The 19,167-nt window shown below is 39.0% G+C and overlaps 1 protein-coding gene and 2 long non-coding RNA genes across 4 annotated transcripts in view; all 3 read left to right on the top strand.

The window, feature by feature from the left end:
- Positions 1-5,100, top strand: part of LOC149107816 (uncharacterized) — a 6,548-nt gene extending 1,448 nt beyond the window's left edge. The window contains exons 2-3 of the mRNA XM_089295928.1: positions 1-3,502; positions 3,811-5,100. The exon at positions 1-3,502 is cut by the window's left edge and continues 333 nt beyond it. Of these exons, the coding sequence (XP_089152054.1) occupies positions 1-3,500 (3,500 nt within the window). The 3' untranslated portion in view covers positions 3,501-3,502; positions 3,811-5,100. The remainder of the gene's footprint in view (positions 3,503-3,810) is intronic.
- An 8,367-nt stretch (positions 5,101-13,467) lies between these two features.
- On the top strand, positions 13,468-16,022 carry LOC149107815 (uncharacterized). The gene is made up of 3 exons (XR_016209158.1): positions 13,468-13,540; positions 15,657-15,707; positions 15,960-16,022. It is a non-coding gene; the product is annotated as an uncharacterized LOC149107815 (long non-coding RNA).
- A 142-nt stretch (positions 16,023-16,164) lies between these two features.
- On the top strand, positions 16,165-18,256 carry LOC149107814 (uncharacterized). Of its 2 annotated transcripts, XR_016209148.1 has the most exons (4): positions 16,165-16,417; positions 16,974-17,025; positions 17,865-17,939; positions 18,192-18,256. It is a non-coding gene; the product is annotated as an uncharacterized LOC149107814 (long non-coding RNA). The 2 variants fall into 2 exon arrangements; XR_016209149.1 differs by lacking the exon at positions 16,974-17,025.
- The last annotated feature ends 911 nt before the right edge of the window (positions 18,257-19,167 follow it).

Here is a 19,167-nt window from a genome sequence, read left to right as displayed (position 1 = left end):
AAATATGTAAACAGCAATATCGATACAAAGAAGCAAAGGAACTTTATGAGAAAGCCATAAAAATCATGAAGGAAATGGGTGACAAAAAGGGAGAAGCCACTTCGTATGGAAACTTGGGAACTCTCTTCTTATCTCTTTGTAAATATAACAAAGCTAAAGAGTATCTTGAGAAAGCACTTGCCATCAGAATACAAATTGGTGACAGAAAAGGAGAAGCAGCAGTTTACGGAAACTTAGGAACTGTGTTTCAATCTCTTGGTGAATATCACAAAGCCAAAGAATATCTTGAGAAAGCACTTGCCATCAAAATACAAATTGGTGACAGAAAAGGAGAAGCAGCAGTTTACGGAAACTTAGGAACTGTGTTTCAATCTCTTGGTGAATATCACAAAGCCAAAGAATATCTTGAGAAAGCACTTGCCATTAGAATACAAATTGGTGACAAAGAAGGAGAAGCAGCAGATTACGGAAACTTAGGAACTGTGTTTCAATCTCTTGGTGAATATCACAAAGCTAAAGATTATCTTGAGAAAGCACTTGCCATCAAAATACAAATTGGTGACAAACGGGGAGAAGCCACTTCAAACGGAAACTTAGGAACTGTGTTTAAATCTCTTGGTGAATATCACAAAGCCAAAGAATATCTTGAGAAAGCACTTGCCATTAGAATACAAATTGGTGACAAAGAAGGAGAAGCAGCAGATTACGGAAACTTAGGAACTGTGTTTAAATCTCTTGGTGAATATCACAAAGCCAAAGAATATCTTGAGAAAGCACTTGCCATTAGAATACAAATTGGTGACAAAGAAGGAGAAGCAGCAGATTACGGAAACTTAGGAACTGTGTTTAAATCTCTTGGTGAATATCACAAAGCCAAAGAATATCTTGAGAAAGCACTTGCCATCAAAATACAAATTGGTGACAAACGGGGAGAAGCCACTTCAAACGGAAACTTAGGAACTGTGTTTATATCTCTTGGTGAATATCACAAAGCCAAAGAATATCTTGAGAAAGCACTTGCCATTAGAATACAAATTGGTGACAAAGAAGGAGAAGCAGCAGATTACGGAAACTTAGGAACTGTGTTTCAATCTCTTGGTGAATATCACAAAGCCAAAGAATATCTTGAGAAAGCACTTGCCATCAAAATACAAATTGGTGACAAACGGGGAGAAGCCACTTCAAACGGAAACTTAGGAACTGTGTTTACATCTCTTGGTCAATATCACAAAGCCAAAGAATATCTTGAGAAAGCACTTGCCATTAGAATACAAATTGGTGACAAAGAAGGAGAAGCAACAGATTACGGAAACTTAGGAACTGTGTTTCACTCTCTTAGTGAATATCACAAAACCAAAGAATATCTTGAGAAAGCACTTGCCATTAGAATACAAATTGGTGACAAAGAAGGAGAAGCAGCAGATTACGGAAACTTAGGAACTGTGTTTCAATCTCTTGGTGAATATCACAAAGCCAAAGAATATCTTGAGAAAGCACTTGCCATTAGAATACAAATTGGTGACAAAGAAGGAGAAGCAGCAGATTACGGAAACTTAGGAACTGTGTTTCAATCTCTTGGTGAATATCACAAAGCCAAAGAATATCTTGAGAAAGCACTTGCCATCAAAATACAAATTGGTGACAAAGAAGGAGAAGCAGCAGATTACGGAAACTTAGGAACTGTGTTTCAATCTCTTGGTGAATATCACAAAGCCAAAGAATATCTTGAGAAAGCACTTGCCATCAAAATACAAATTGGTGACAAACGGGGAGAAGCCACTTCAAACGGAAACTTAGGAACTGTGTTTACATCTCTTGGTCAATATCACAAAGCCAAAGAATATCTTGAGAAAGCACTTGCCATTAGAATACAAATTGGTGACAAAGAAGGAGAAGCAGCAGATTACGGAAACTTAGGAGCATTGTATCAATCTCTTGGTGAATATGTCATGGCGGAAGATTATATTGAGAGGGCATTGTCAATTAGTCGAGACATTGAAGACTTAGACAAAGAGTTCCAATGTCTTTGTAATCTTTCAGTGGTGAAGTTATGCCAATATAAGATCCAGGAAGCGTTTGACTGTCTGTTTTTGAGTATGAACAGAAGCGAAACTTTACGAAGTTTGTTAGGGGACAACGACGATTTTAAGGTATCGTCTGCAGATGATCGGGATTTTCTCTACCGGAATCTTAGTGCGTTCCTTTGTTTTTCGGGAAATCCGAACCATGCACTTTATGTTTTAGAGCTGGCTCGGGCTAGAGCATTAGCAGACTTGATGGCAACTCAGTATTCTCTTAAAAGCCAAATCTCGGCTGATCCGCAATCGTGGATTGGTATTGAAAATATTATGAAAAAAGAAAGTAACTCCTCTTGTCTGCACATTTCTTATTATAATAATGATCTGTCTTTCTGGATTCTCAAGACCAGAGGAATCATTCAGTTCCGAAGAATAACAGTGGATGAGAAACTAATTGGTGCCGGACCAGTTGGCAAGTTACATGATTTCTTCCAAAAAAGCTTTCGGAGCTTTGGTATTTTATCCGAGGAAGATTGCGAAGATCGATCTTTAAGTGACGTTGAGAACCTCGCTGCATTGAGACTTATAGAGGAAGAAGATGAAGAAAGTCAAAACTCCGAATCGAGCGTTTCTTTGTACTACAGAGCGTTAATCCGTCCGGTAGCTGATCTACTTGAGGAGCCCGAGCTCATTGTTGTTCCTGATCGCTTCTTAAACCAAGTTCCATTTCCAGCGTTAACAGATGAAGGCGGGAGGTATTTATCAGAGAAATTCAGAATCCGCATCGTTCCTTCTTTGACGACTCTCAAGCTCATTCAGGACAGTCCTGTATACTATCACAGTCAGACTGGTGCTCTGATAGTGGGGGATCCAGTTGTCGGTACGGTGCGTTACAAAGGAACGAAGAGGTGGGTTTCTAGGTTACCCTGTGCAGGAAATGAAGCAGCCAGGATTGGACGACTGCTAGGTGTTCGACCTTTGTTGGGACGGCATGCAACAAAGCAGGCGGTACTTGACGGGCTACATTCAGTGAGTCTTATACATTTTGCAGCCCATGGTAATGCCGAAAGAGGAGAAATTGCCCTTTCTCCAGTAGGACCTCCTAACAGGCTTCCAGAAGAAGAAGATTACCTATTGACGATGTCTGACATTGCAAAAGTTCAACTGCGAGCTAAACTGGTGGTACTTAGCTGCTGTCATAGTGCACGTGGGCAGATTAGAGCCGAAGGAGTCGTTGGGATCGCTCGAGCGTTCTTAGGATCCGGTGCACGGTCCGTTTTGGTGGCTCTATGGGCCATAAGTGACGAAGCAACAGAGCAGCTAATGTGTCGTTTCTACGAGCATCTTGTTCGTGGGGAGAGTGCCAGTGAATCTCTTCACCGGGCCATGAAATGGATGAGAGGTAACGGCTTTAACAACGTTCGCGATTGGGCGCCGTTTATGCTGATTGGAGACAACGTGACATTTGACTTTGGGATATAACGGTAAGTATTTGTTAGAAACAAAACGCTTTTTCGGCGGAGGGAGGGGGTGAGGGGGGCAAGCTGATAAACGTTAACGAAACTGTTGCCATTACATGTCATAAGTTACGAGATCCAAATCCTGCTAGACATGTCAGCAACGGTTCTTGAAATCGTTTGCATTTAGAACACTCGCGCAACGATTTCATCTGTTGGTAGTTCTCTCGAAGCCTCGCCCTCGCCAATGAAGCGTGAGTGTTTATGCTAACCATGTAAATCATCAACTGGACAAACAATGTGATTTATAGGCGCTTTTGTTTGATACTTTTCAGCAATAACCTCTAACAACTGAGTGCGCACTCTGATCATGAGTGTCTGTGTAGCCAAGGGTTATTTTCCTGTTTTACAGAGACGCACGGTAACAGCTACGTTTCCAGGCTTTTAAGCGTTGTAATTTAAGATTGCGCTCACATGCATCAAATAAACACTGTTTAAATTCGTTGCCACTTTTTCTCCGTGTGAGATGTCCTTCGAATAGAGACAACTTTAAATCAAATGGACGAGTGAGGTTTTTCAAGAAATAACTCCGTGGCAAGTCTTATGAACGAGCTAGAAAGGAAAGTAATAGCTAGAGATCAGAAAGTGAGTAGCCATTAGTTAAAGATCATCAACACATTGTCCGGGAGACAGGTGATGAGTATAGACCAATCGTCTTGATGTGACACTAAATTCTCAGAACTTACGTTAACAAAACTATACGGTAATTGAGTAGGGAGAATTAATTTTCTCTGAGTGTTTTTTAAGCCTACATCTCTTCGATTTAACCCGCTATCGCCGCTAAGCGACTGGTGGTTCAGTGTCGGTTGCAAGTTAATCGCCTACTTACATGGTGAAAAGTTGTCCCTGTTGAGAATGTTTCCCACTCACCCCTCCCGCGACCCACTGTTACCGAGCGATTATAATGTATGAAAAATTAAAGTTTCCTTCTTACTAAGCCTAGAATTTGCCTTGTCCTTCAGGATAAGTGTTTCCTTGATTCCAGTTGTTTTTTACCCAGGAGTCACCTGGCGCACGACACAACTTCTGACTAGCGATTTAAACAGTGCGCCATTACTTTTAAAAAGTGTCGTTTATGGTATCATATTAAAAGTTCCATTTTTTAAATTGTTCGGGGGATGAGTTTTCTCTTTGTGTTTTCATCACTCATGTTTTTTGACTTTTACTAATGTCCAGGAACTCAACAAACAAAAACACAACTCAGCAGGAAAAGTACTTTTCTGAAGCGTATTGGATTCTTTGCAGATTCTGTTCATTTGCAAAACCCATCAATCACTGAGTTTAGGTAGTCCAGTTAAGAAAGCTGTGTTTGAATGCTTGATAAATGATATTGATCTCTTTATAATACCATTTAATTTAATTTGCCTCAGGCAAATATCTTGTATTACTTTAGACTATGCGCCTACTGGCGCCTCGAGAACTGATGATGACTTTAGGGTAGTTACTGTCTCTATAGTTATATTAATGCGTTTGAAATTTAATTCAATCCAAATTTTAGCACTAGATAGTTTTTGACGTGTGTTGTAGTGCCTCTTGTAAATAAAGTGAGATCATTTTTAACATCACACAGTTTACTCGCTATCCCCTTTCTTATCGGTTCAGAGCTGTAGTCCAGACTGGAAACCATGCATTCCTGGTTTGCCTTCACTAATATGCAGCAGCTAAGTAAATGCATGCCGGGATCAAGTGCATGATTTCCGGGAGTTAACGCGCGGTGTCTGAGCATCTTGTATATTTGCACACAAAAAATTATAAATTTTTCTATATTGTATTTTCCACAACGGTAATTAAGAGGATATTTTCTTAGAAACAATGTGAAATATTAACCTGTTACTAACCTAGCTTACTTAAGCCGTACTGGGGAATAATGGCCCAAGCTCGTTGCATTACGGACAGAGCAAAGCGAGGTCCATACAATAACGACCGCGCGAAGGCCAATATTCCCCAGTACGGCTCGAGCAAGCTAGGTTAGTAAGTAGTTTATTATATGACCTCCGGAACGTCCTTTCAAAAAACAAAAAATACACGTGTTATGACCGTTTCCATGGAAACGGTTCTTATGGCAAAATCCCGACCCAGAAAGAACGAAACAGAACGCTGAGATCTGCTTAATAACTACCTTGCCATAAAATACAGGCTGCTACTGATAACATTGTCATTAAATGTTCCGGATACTACAAAAACCTCCTCTAATAGGCCGGTAAGTCCAAGAATCAAAACTCCTGCCAGGAGTAATCTGCTAGAATTCAATTACTAACCTGCTTTAGCACATGCGTCATACTCCTGCCGAGATTGTCGAAGTAGGACTTTACGCTATCCCATAACGAAAACAGCTCTCTAATACAAACAAATGTATATCTTTATACTAGCCTTATTGTACAAAGAAAAACAACAACAATTGGTGGGATGTTTTGTAGGAGTAGCGTTACGTTACGTACCAATCAAAGTCAAATTCAATCGTTCTGATATAGCTTGATTGACAGTAGCTCCAGTAAGACTTCGTTCGAATTTCCTCGATTGATAACTTGGTTGTCCAAAGTGCATCAAATAATTTACACTCGCGAGTACCAAGTTACCCTACCAGGGGAGGGAGGCACTGAGGACAGCGACGAATGAAATCGGAATTGCTTTATTTTGTAGGGCATTTCCAGGCATACCCATCAAGCATGCGTGAAAATACATTACGCAGGCGGGATGCGGGAGATTTTAAATAAGTTAATGGCGGAATGCGGAAGAGAAAACTGAAAAACGTTCTTCCTCTGTAAACTTCACCAACTTTCTAAACAAATTTCTTAAACCGCACTTTATGATCAGCTGTTTTCTTGGAATTTCTGGAAACACCCGAACCTGCAATTCGTACTTTTCACCTTTCAAAGGGAACCTACTGTAGTAAGTAGCTAAAATGGTATTGTTTACCCTCTCAGTTGACAATAATGTAGAGCTGTGACATTCACAAAAACCCAAAACGAAGACTTATGGCTAACTCGAAGCTGTTTAAGTCTGTGATGTCGTGGTCTGCTACAATGGAAATTAGGAAGAGTGCATCGATCGCATCGATCGTGGAAAGTTTATTATAAAGTGACTGACATAAGTGGTAAATTCACATTCTCTCGTGTCTTAATAATGCGCATGAAGAATTAAAAAAGATCGAGCGACATCAGCTAAATTCTTCTTAGCCTGCGAGCGAGCTCACGTTGGAGCACAAGGGCGCGTGGCATAGCAGCGAGCGAGAAATCCGGAAGCGAAGCCGCGACACGAGAAAGTAAACTTTGCGCCTCTTCACCAGCCGGATAGCATTGCTCGCATTGCTCGCAGGCTAAGTTCTTTTAAGGTCGCCCTCTGTCTTTAAAGCATGTCAGATAGGAAAAGATATAACACACCCTAGATAGTTTTTTTTCCTCTAGTCGCGGGGGAAGTAACTCAATATCATTTCAGTTTCTTGTTGAGCAATCATTGCGTGAATATCTGTGAACATGCTCAAATGTCACAAACGGCCTTATGACAAAATCACGTGAACCCAACAATTTCGGTTTTGTCTCCACTTGGCACGTCAGATGCTGTGAAACTGAAATTTTTTTATGAATGTTAATTAAACGAGCGACCCTATTATGAACAGTGACACGCGGAAGTCTCTGTGCAATTTTTCTTGAGGAAAGCGGACGGCTGAACACAGACCACTGTGCAACGGTAAGTTACTCATTATTTTGTTTAAAACAATATTTGATTCCAAGTTCGACTGATAAAAATTGCCATATCCATTTTGCTCATTCGGGATATCGAAAAAAGCCGCCTCGTATAGTTGTATGGCCTAGTGGCTATTATCCTGAGGTCCTAAATCAAATGCTCTTGCCACCAATAATTTGCTAGCAGATTGTTCCGGTGACCCACATAAGCAAATGCTTTATGTCCCTCTTAACCAGTTTTTCGAATTTACCACATTCAGAGTTGGGAGTAGACTGCAATAAATCAATCCACCACAAGTAGAAGTGAACACCTTAATCATAACAGGTTGATCCTGAACAGAGGTTTCTTTTCGCCACAAACAGATGTTCTATAAATACTGCCCTTACTGTACGGAAGAACAAAAAAAAAGCAATATTACGTACCGCAAACACGAATTGAATCGTTCTTATATAGTTTGATTTAGCTCCATTAAAACTTCCTTCGATTTTGTTCGATCTTGATAACTTCAAAACCGCGTATTACATTAAGCTGCCGGAAGGACGAAAATACTAAATATAACGAGAAGAAAAAATATCAGGACAATTTCTTTAGACGGCCTCTCGAGGCGTATTTCCTGCCACTTGAGACAAAATCCACTCCTCACAGTTCATTTTAGTAACACCGTGGAGTTAAGAAACGATTCGCAATTTGCTGTTTGTCAATGCGTATCCCGCCATTAATTGTTAAAGAGTGCATATTATGTTTTTACGAAGAAGTGTCATATTTCGGATCTCGCCTCTTGTTCAAACCCATCGCGCATTCCACCTAACCCCTGCGAAATATATATCACCCTTTTTCCTGAGTGTTTCATAGAATTCACTTTCGACCCTTTCCGATGTGAAATTCCCCGTGGTAGGTAAAAGTTATCCTTTATGTTTTGGTCTTTTCTTAACCAATTAACAATTGAATGTACTCGAGACTAACAGCAAACTCCAAGCTGTTTGGTTCTGTGACTTCAAGGCCTGTTACAACAGGAATGACGACGGATATCATCAACAGACTGACACAAATAGTAAATTTACGGTGACCCTGTATGTGAGATTGTCTTTTAATACTTTGGCATTTAAAAGATTGATTAACTGAAGTATCAAACCACATTGGTCATCACGAAATTATTCCGAGCGGTCTGGTTTTTTATATCGGTGAACGTGGAAAAGGTCATAAACGGCCGAATGCAAAAATCACGTGCAGACAGCAATATCATTTATTTTGTTGTTCCGCTTATGACGTCAGATGCTGGGAAACTGAAATAGTTTTACGGATGTATAATTTGTGTGAGCAACAGAATTATTAACAGTAACACACAAACACGATTCTGCAGTTTTCTTGAGGAGAACGGACGGCTGTACACAAACTACTGCGCAACGGTAAGAAAGTCGTTGTTGTCGGCTTCTGCATATGAAATTTTACCATATCCATCTTGTTTATTCGGGATATCACGAAAACGTCCCAGTGAATTTTATTGCGTCTTGGTTAAAGCAGGAAGGTCTCGAACGAAACCTATCCTAGCAGTAATCTACCAGAAGAGGATATTTGAGCTGCCTTCGCTAGCTTAAGTTATTACTACACATCCTTCCCGACTTCTGGCTTGAGCCAATAGACTGCAATAAATCGATAACAAACCTTTTATTATAGTTCGGTAAGGGAGAAATTGTCCATTTCCCGTCCCAAGAGGACAATACACTGAGTTCTCCTTCTGATACCTTCCTGGAGAGGGTGGGGGAGGCACTTAGAACTAGGAGGAATAAAATCTGACCAGTCAGTTTTATTTTGTTTGGGCTCTTTAGGTGCATTTTGTGTTTCGTGAGCTAATAACGTATTCCCTAAGAGATCAGTTTCGCTCGCACAAAAGTACAAAATACGTTTCACACGGGAATGCTTCGTAGTTTTCAGTTTTCAAAGGAAGCTCTGCTATGGTAAGCAGCTAATCTTGTATTGTTTGTCCTCTCAGTTGACAATAATAAATCGTTACCACATTCATAAGAAAAAACATAGGGAAGGCTGAATTCGAAGTCGAAGCTTGTTTGTTCTGTCATTTCCTTAGCAGAGGTCATAAATGGCTTTATCAGTCAAAGTTCACGTGCATACAGCAATGTCTTTTTCGTATTTTGTTTCTCTTTCCTCTTGTGATATCAGATAATTTGAAACTGAAATATTTTTATGGAACCATAATTTATGCGAACAACACGCTATACTGTAACAATGTCACATAGACGCCCCTCTGCAATTTTTCTTAAGGAGAGCAAACGGCTGTTCACAGTCTGCTGCGCAACGGTAAGTTAGTCGTAATTATATTTTGTTTCTAACATTGTAAAATTTCGGCTTCCACTGTCAACAGTTACCATATCGATCTCGCTTATTCGGGATATCCCGAAAACCTCCTCATATAATTGTATGGCCTAGTGTTTATGGTCTCGATATCCCGAATCAAATGCTTTTGCCAGCACTGCTAGTACTCTATTAGTGACCTGCTTTAGCTAATGCCTCGTGTCCCTTCCAACCGGTTATGGAATACATTTAGGGTTGAGATAAGACTGTAATGGATCAAGAACACACCTCTATGATAGTCACTTTACAAAGACGTTGATCATCTCCACCAGGATTTTTCAAATGGGGGGGGGGGGGGGGGGGTGGGGGAGGTCACACTGTGTCAAAGTGACAGTACTCACCAGATTGTCATGCCGTTTTTGCCACCTGTTGTAGGTTGTTTCCTTAAAAAAGGCTTACAAAAGGGGGAGTCACTGGCACCTCAGAACCCCCCCTCCCTAAGCAACGCTCTTAAAGTAGAACCTAACTCGGTCACAGAACGGGCTTCTTTCAGTTACGAAATGCTGTACACATACTGGCCTCACTGTAAGGACGATAACTAATACAAATTTGGCATGTTTTGCTCTAGCAACATCACGAACCAATCAAACTCGAATTAAATCGTTTGCATATATCTTGAATGAGCTCGACAAATATAAGTTGGATTTTCTTCGATTGATAATTTGGGTGTCCCAACAAATCAAACGAGGCAATGTAGGATAACGAATGAACTCTGAACAGTAGTAGTAGTAGTAGTAATATTTTTGTTTTGTTTTGTTTTGTTTGTTTGATTGTTTGTATCTTTGTTTTTTTGTGGCCTCTAGAGGGGTATTTCGTGGTCATTGAGCTAATGCGCGCTCCTTGGAAATCACTTCTCTGAAACTTTAGAGTTAACAGAGAAAATGCGATTTCCTGTTTTCTATGTTATTCTTCTGTATCTTACCATGAACTCTGAAAGAGTCGCGCCTCCAGCTCGCCGAAAAGGGGATATTATTTTTCCACCAAGGTATTTTTACCCCGTATCCTTTTTTAAACCCACATCCCGGATACCCACAAACGCATGCGTGATACGATCATCTGTTTCCTTGAAATTTGGGCTATCTCGTCTGCATATGAAAACTAAAGAGAGCAAAGAATGTAATACTTATTAGAATTACTCTTTTATTTAGCTGTCTTCCAGCTATTTTATTTGTGTTTGTCATTGTCTGCCTTTATCTTGCAGAGGAATTCCCTCACTCTTATTTCAGTTTCTTAGTGGTGGTTTCCCTTTGATGTCAAGATAGTGCAACTAAACACCGTAAATTTACATCGTACTTCAAAACATGAGCTTTAACTCTGCCAGAAAAGTCAATATTAAATACTATTAAATCATTTCCTCTGGAAGAAATTTGCATGCATAGCGTGACAAATGTTATTTGGGTTGCGAGCTCTAACAATGAGTCACGCAAGAAAATATAGTCACGCAAATGAATGCTCGCTAGAAGTAACGCTTTTCGATATATAATCTGCTTAACTTCTTTTTTATTATTGAAACAGTTGCTGTTGTTGACGCGATTTGATTTTGGATTCATCCTGTTGTTCTGAACAGACTGGTGAGTAGAAATAGGAGGATATCATTTAAAAGTTCTTCATAATTTGTGTGCAAGAAGCAAAAATTTGTTTATTGTGGAAGGTGCTGCATTCCCTAACCTGGGCTTAATTAATTTACCGTACTTCTGTACGAATTCAGACGGTTTACGATTTACAGTTGTTTTGGAAGTGAAATTAACTACAGTGAAACCTGTATTTGGTGGACACCGTTAGGACCCTCATTAGTGTCCGCTTAATACATGGTGTCCGTTCAAAACAGGTTCTAATATGTCGTGCGATAATAGTTAACTAGTAACTCTTTTATAGCACAGTGTAACACAGTGTGAGATCAAACACTGCTCATAGAACAATGTTCAGTCAGTAAATGCATCAATCTGCAATAATCGCTTAGCTTTAAAACGACATCGCTGAACAATGTTAAAGGAGTCTCAGCTAGATCTTTAGAAGTAGAAAGCTCTTGAAGTGTCCGCTTATTGCTGGTTTTGTGCAACATGGTGTCCGTGTCCGCTTAACAGAAGTGTTCGCTGAATGCAGGGTTTTTTTTTTTTTTGCAGTAAATGTGGGATGAAAATTTTGGGACTTCAGCTAGTGTCGACTTAATAGAGAGTTTCCACTTGATATGGGGTCCGCTTAATTCAGGTTTCACTGTAAATGCTGTTTCGTAGAATAAGACAAGCGAACTTTCTACAAAGTCGATTCGACAGCCACTGCACAGATTAGACACAGATTAGACACAGATTAGCAGTATGGTTCAGGTCTTCCAAAACAACATTGTTAGCCATGAGACAGTCAACATTATTAAATTAAAGCTTTCCACTATTCCTCTTTTTGTAATGGGTGACACGTTCAGGTGAGCTTAGTTATCGTAATCACGAGAAAGAAAAGAAATTCCGAAGACACTACGGAATTTCTTTTGTTTCTTGCTATTTTACAGTGGAACTCTGTTAATACGGTCATCAACGGTCCATGAAAATTTGGCTGTATTAACGGGTAGGGTCAAATTTCATGACTGGTCTAAATTGAGTGAGGTCTTAACATATGTATCACAATTGCACTTGTAAAAAGAACTGTTCTTTAATCATTACATACCATATTAACAATGGAAAGATGAACATAACTGGTTTGAGTGGCAGTATAAACGGGATAAAATTATCAAGGATTATACCGATTGGAATATCACAATGTGGTCGTTGGCCGTATTAACGGGGTGGCCGCATTAACGGGGTTTTCTTATAAAGAAAAGTATGGGCGTTTCACCGAGACAAAAAAGATGGCAGTCATAATGAGGTGATCGTAATGCGGGGTTCCCATGTACTGGAAACAATTTTGGCAGAAACATTTATCCCTCTGTAAACGAAGTGATGCACGTTCAATTTGCCTTTAAAGCTATTGGACTTTCCCATTAGTATGTTGACAAAAAATGGAGATAGCAAAAAAATTAATAACACACTTTAGAAGAAGTGTTTTAGTTCAGCTGGTTTGAGCCGCGTTTGAAAATAATACGAAATTTAATTTGCATTTTTCATTGACTTCCACTTGCTTCTCAGGGAAACTCTTACAGTGTCTTTTCAGTTTCTTTCACTTTTGGTTTCACTTTCATCACAAGATCGAGAAACTGAATACGGTAAGTTTATAAACAGCAAGCTGTCTGTGACTGATAGAGTTAGATGTACATAGAACAAATTATGAATCACGTGACTGATTTTCTTCATATTGTAAGAAGTATTAGTGAGTCAGCGAATAATTGTTTGCAAGAATCGTCTGCGCAGTGCTAATTGGTTTAACTTTACTTTCTCTTCCAAAGAGCGAACAGCAACATACAACAAAGAACTTTGTCTTGCTTAATAACCATTTCCATTTATTATCAATGCTCAGAAACCCAGTACACTTTCAAAGCTATTGGACTTTGCTGTCAGTATTTAACAAAGAATGGGAATAGAAACATGCAACTTGTTTTCGAGTGATTTTATTTGATTGTTTTATGATCAATGTTTGAGCTCCTATTGTCTTGCAAGGAAACACCCTTAGTTTTATTTCATTTTGTATCACTTTTGGTTTTCTTTTCACCAGAAGATTAAGAAACTGAACACGGTAAGTTTATAAACTGTAAACTGTCTATGACCGATAGCGTTGTGAGCACATATAATAAGTAGAGCTGATTTTTAATACTTTAAATTTACACTTGGAGAGGTTTGCATGAATCGCGTGGCTGATTTCTTTTTCTTTTAAGAGCAATTACTGAGTCACGCGAATAATTGTTTGGAAGCATCGTTTGCGCAGTAATAATTCGATTAACTTTTCTCTCTCTTCTACTTTTCAGAGGAAAAGGTCCTGTTATTGACGCATAGTCATTTTGCTTTCATTGTGGTCGACTCACCAAAACTAGTGAGTAGATATCATTATTTTAATAGCTTTGTTATTCATACTAGACTGAAACATTAAGTAAGCTGCTTGCAGTCGATCTAATTTTTGAAGGTAAAGAAAGAACCCGGGAGAATTTGTTGCCGTAGTGTCGACCATAATCACTGACTACTCTTAACTCTAACGTCATGTTATTAAAGGCTAATTTGAACCAGCTATAGTTAATGACGCTGGTGTGACTGAAACACGATTGGAAAACTGTTTTAGAAAAATTAGTGTTCCAAACACTCCCGAAAGGTAAATTTATTTCTCCAGGCATTGAGTAACTGTGATTTGCCGTTTTTCATCCCGCATCCCGTCCCTCAATATCAAATTTAAACGCACTTCCTGGTTGAAATGGGCACATGCTGCTCAGGCCAAAATATTTTCGTCCCGAATCCCACATCCCGCATTCCACATCCCGCCATGAGTTTTAGCTTATCTCGCATATTCCGCCAAGTTTATGATTTGACACTCCAGAAACTTCGAAATAGATCTTCCATGGATTATGGAAGACAATCAGTGACAATCAGTGACAATCAGTGTTTTCTCGAAACATCGAGAACTCCTCAAGTGGTTTTCGGGGTTCCATTTTGCATCGTCTGGTTTCTATCTTAACCAGTTAGAATAATATAGAGCTCCATTATGATATCCACGACCTTCAAACAATCATGCAGTGATAATTAACCCCAAAGTCAATTGTTTGCTGTAAGAAACGGAAAGTTTTTAGCTCTGTGAATTGATATTGTTGCCAGGAGATGGCGGCAGAAGGAAATCAATGAGATTGTGCAAACTAAATTATGAAATGAGCGCTCGCGTATAACAAATATGAGGAATTACAACAGAACGATGGCAAAAGCCATTCGTCTTTAGTTGTCGTATTTGTCTTGTGAGCAAGTCAGTTAGTTTCTATGAAAGGAAGGCGAGGAATGTAAACTTTATTCATTAATCAACTCATAGTTAGAAGAGGAGAAACTTGCCAAACTTCTAAAGAGGAAACAAAGATGCCACGATTTATGTTGGAAGGTCCACAACAGTAAACAGTCTTTCGTTTTGCGATCATATACAATGAGATTTTACTGTCACGCCAGTAAAATATAGTTAATGGAGCGTGACGTACGTTCTCAATGAGCCGTTCATGGCGGCATCACTTTCTATAGAGCTATTGAGCAGTTATATTTCAAAGGTCAGCAAACTGTGAGCCTTATTGTAGCTAAACCTAAAACATTGTAGTTTCGTTACCTTCTGAACGTTATAACGTACCATAGCATTGGCACAAAGCATTAAAGCACTATTCATGTTTAAGATGTTACACGTGTTATGGTAAGCTGTTCGGTAGTACAGCCTTTCCTACTGGCTTACAAGCAGACGAGCGTCTCCATATAAAAGCTCGGAAAATTGTTCAGAGTCCATTCTGAGTTCGTCTAAGCAACGTAGCTATTACTTATTGTAAATCTATCGTTTAATTTTCCCTCCCTCCCTTTGGAGAAGAGGTTGGTCATGTATTCCTGCATAATAAACAAAGGGTCACTCCTGTGTGGTGCGGTTAAGCCTGCGCAGCGACTTCCCCCAAGCTTGTTGTTTTTTTCATCGCCTTTGAACATCGCTTGCTAACCGATACTCTTGTCCGATCCAGCACATGCTGTCTGTCATTCAGTTCGTGGTGCTGAGGAGATAAATGAGGTTGTTTTGTCACGCTATCGCCGGAAGTCGCATGGGCTAACCAAACGCAAGGCCGTGTTCCCCCATTAACGCCATCAAAAGTTGTTTGTATTTGAGTAATAGCTCTGGTTCAATTGCAAGTCGCCACGGTTGACTTACTTTCGCTAGGAACAACGACATTAAGTAGGCATAAATCACATAACCGAAACTTTTTACTCGAGTTATATAGTCTGTGAAACAAAAATAATCACTTATTGTGTTTAAGCACGGTCAAGACCGAAATGAAAACAAAAACATAGAACAAGAACTTTGTCGGGCTTAATAATCATTTCAATCTATTAACTATAGTCAACAACGAAATATGCTTTAATAAACATTGGATTTTGCCATCAGTAATTAATTCCACCGTTAACAATTTGCATTTGTTTTTGTTCTTCAGTCTCTAGCACTTTTCATTTAATTTCGTCCGAGGATCGAGAGACTGAGCACGGTATGTTTGTAAACTTTAAGCTGTTCATGATTGATACCGTTTCATACACATACAACGTGTATTTCAAAGCGATGTTTAATAGTTTCAGTTTACACTGAAAGAGATTTTTCATGAATCGCGCGCGTGACTGATTTTTTTCAGTTTTTGAGCGCTGTAAGTCACGCGGACAAATAAATCAAACGAATTATTGTTTGGAAGTACCGTTGTGGAGTAAAAATCTGTTTAACGTTTCCTTCTTAACAATTTTTACAGGAAATATTATCGTTGTCGGCGCATATTGGTTGTAGTTTCATTCTAGTTACTCAACAAAAGTGGTGAGTGCAAATCAGATTTAGCTTTGTTATACATATTAGACTGAAATTATCACGTTAGCTGTTCACAGTCGCTCCGCTTTTAGGAGAAGACTGACAAACCGAACATAGTAAGTTTATAAACTGTAAGCTATTTGTGACTAGTTGCGTGCACATATACAAGATCTAGAGTTTACACTGGAAGAGACGTCACGAATCGCGTGACTGATTTTCTTCCTGCTGTAAGCGCCAAAAGTGAGTCACGCGAAAAATGTAGTCACAGAAATGATTGTTTGGAATCACCGTTTTTCAGTAGTAACAATTTGCTTAACTTTCCCTCTTTGCTTACTTTTCAGGGGAAAAGGTCCTGTTATTGACGCGTATTGGTTTTGGTTTCACTCTGGTGACTCACCAAAGCTAGTGAGTATAAATGATGATTTTAGCCTAGTTATAATATATTCATAGCAGACTGAAATAGTGATGTAAACTGTTCACAGTCAATTTCATTTTTCAATGCAAAGTCTGAACCTGAGAGAATTAGTGACGGCAACGTCGAAGCTAATCACTAACTACTTTTAACTCTGAGTCATGTATTTAAAGACTAATCAAATCCAGTTATAAGTAGCGACGTTCGTGTGACCGAAACACGATTGGCAATCTGTTTAAAAAACTCTTCCTTTTCAACTCAATAGTGTCTCGGGGCACTCAGCAAAGGTAAATTAATTCCTCCAGTCACTTTGTAACCGTAACTTTTTTTCATCCCGCATCCCGTCCATCAATTCCAAATTTATCCCGCATTTCCTGGTTGAACTCAACACATGCTGCTCTCATCCCGCATCCGGCTTTCCACATCCCGCTAGGATTTTCAGCTTATCTCGCATCCTGTCAAGCTTACGTTTTGACGCTCTAGAAACTTCAAAATACATCTTCCATGCTTGGCGTACTGTGATAATCAGTGTTTTCTCGAAATTTCTAGAACGCCTCGAGCGGTTTTCGTAGTTTCACTTTCCAAAGCAAGTTCCGACGTGGTAAGTACAATTCTAGCTAACTTTGCATCGTCTAGTTTCTATCTTAACCAGTTGGAATACTATTATAAGCTTTATTATGATAGCCACGAAATTCAAGCAATCATAAAGTGATGATCAATTGCAAACTCCATTGTTTGCTAGTAAACAAAAAAGTTTGTGGCTCTGTCAGTTCTGATGTCTGTTGCCACCGAAAAAAGGAGTTGGAAATCAATCAAATCGTACAAAGTACATTATAAAGTAATTACTGACGAAAAGTTAATTCAAGGCCTTCCATATTTTACAACAAAACGATGGCAAAAGTAGCTTTCATTAGTTGTCTTATTTCTCTTCAGAGCAAGTCAGTCTGTCTATGACAGGAACCGGCGTGGAATGTAAATTCTATTAATCAGCCCACACGGAGTTAAATTAATAGTAAACTGGAGTGGTTTCTAAGCCTGAGAAACTTCAAAAGAGCAAACAATGATGCCAAGATTTATGTTGAAAGGTCCAGGACTGTGAACAATCCTTCAATAGTGCATTAATTAGATAACCGAAACGTTTCTGTTGTTTAATCTATAAGACAAAACTGACTTAACACGTATTGTGTTTTATCCATGGTTAAGACAAAGAACGAGCAACATACGAGAAAGAACTTAGTCTCAGTACCTTGATAAATATTTCACTGATTATTAGCTATGGTCAAAAACCCAATCTGCTTTGAAAGCTATAACGAAAAATGGGGACTAAAAAGATATAATTTCCTTTCAATTTTTTTTATTTGATTATTTTGCAGAACGTTTGAAACATATTTCAATTTGAAATTGTTTTAACTTTCTATTGGACCTCCTATTGTCCTGCAGGGAAACCCCCAGTGTTGTTTCAGTTTCCATCAATTTTAGTTTCATTTTCGTCAGAAGACTGAGAAACTAGACACGGTAAGTTTATAAACTGTAAACTGTCTGTGCATGACTGAAAGCATTGTCTGCGCATTTAACAAGCATAGGCGATTTCTTAATACTTTAAATTTACACTGGGAGAGGTTTGCATGAATTGCGTGACTGTTATTCTTCTTGTTGTAAGAGTTGTTATTGAGTCACGCGAAAAATAAAGTCACGCGAATAATTGTTTGGAAGCATCGTTTGCCCAGCAATAATTGGCTTAACTTTTCCTTCTCTTTTACTTTTCAGAAGAAAAGGTCCTGTTATTGACGCGTATTCATTTTGGTTTCATTGTGGTCGACCCACTAAAACCAGTGAGTATAAATCAATATTTTTTATAGCTTTGTTATTCATAGTAGACTGAAATCATTAAGTAAACTGTTCACAGTTGATCTACTTTTTGGACAAAAAGAAAAAAACTGGCAGATTTTGTAACTACTTTCAACTCTGACGTCATGTAGTTAAAGACTGATTTGAATCGGTGTTAATATATGATGCGATTGGCATGTTTTATAAACCCCTACTCTTTAACTCATTAGTGTTTCCAAACATTCCCGAAAGATAACTTAATTTCCTTAGTCACTGTGTAACGTGAATTTGTGTTTTTCATCTCACATCCCGTCCCCTAATATCAAATTTATCCCGCATTCCCTGGTTGAAATGAACACATGCTGCTCAAGCCAAGATATGTTATCCTGAATGTCGCATCCCGCATTCCGCTTTGCACATCCCGCCTTGATTTTCAGTTTATCTAGCTTCCCACCAAGCTTGTGTTATGATACTCCAAAAACTTCGAAATAAAGCTTCCATGCATGACGTAGTATGATATTCAGTGTTTTCTCGAAAGTTTTAGGAGCTCTCAATCGGTTTTTCGCAGTTTCACTTTCAAAGCAAGTTCTGTCGGTCGTGTTAAGTACAACTCTAATTAACTTTGTATCCTCTGGCTTCTATCGATCAGTTAGAATAATATATAGCTGGATTCTGATAGCCAGGGCATCCGTAAAATCACAAAGTGATGATTAATTACAAGCTCCATCGTTTGCTGTTACATAGCAAAGTTTTTGGCTCTGTCAGTTCTAATGTCTGTTACCATGAGAAAACGAGAGTTTCAAATCGACCAAATCGCGCAAAGTGCATCATGAGTCGAAAACTGAGGAAAACTTAATTCACGGTCTTCCATATTTTACAACAGAACGATGGCAAAAGTAGCTTTCATTAGTTGCTT

This window comes from Orbicella faveolata, unplaced genomic scaffold (assembly GCF_042242905.1).
Source record: "Orbicella faveolata isolate gen_17 unplaced genomic scaffold, um_ofav_v1 contig_26, whole genome shotgun sequence".
Lineage (NCBI taxonomy): Eukaryota > Metazoa > Cnidaria > Anthozoa > Scleractinia > Merulinidae > Orbicella > Orbicella faveolata.
Note: the sequence above shows the minus strand (reverse complement) of the source record. Positions and strands in the feature narration are given on the sequence as shown.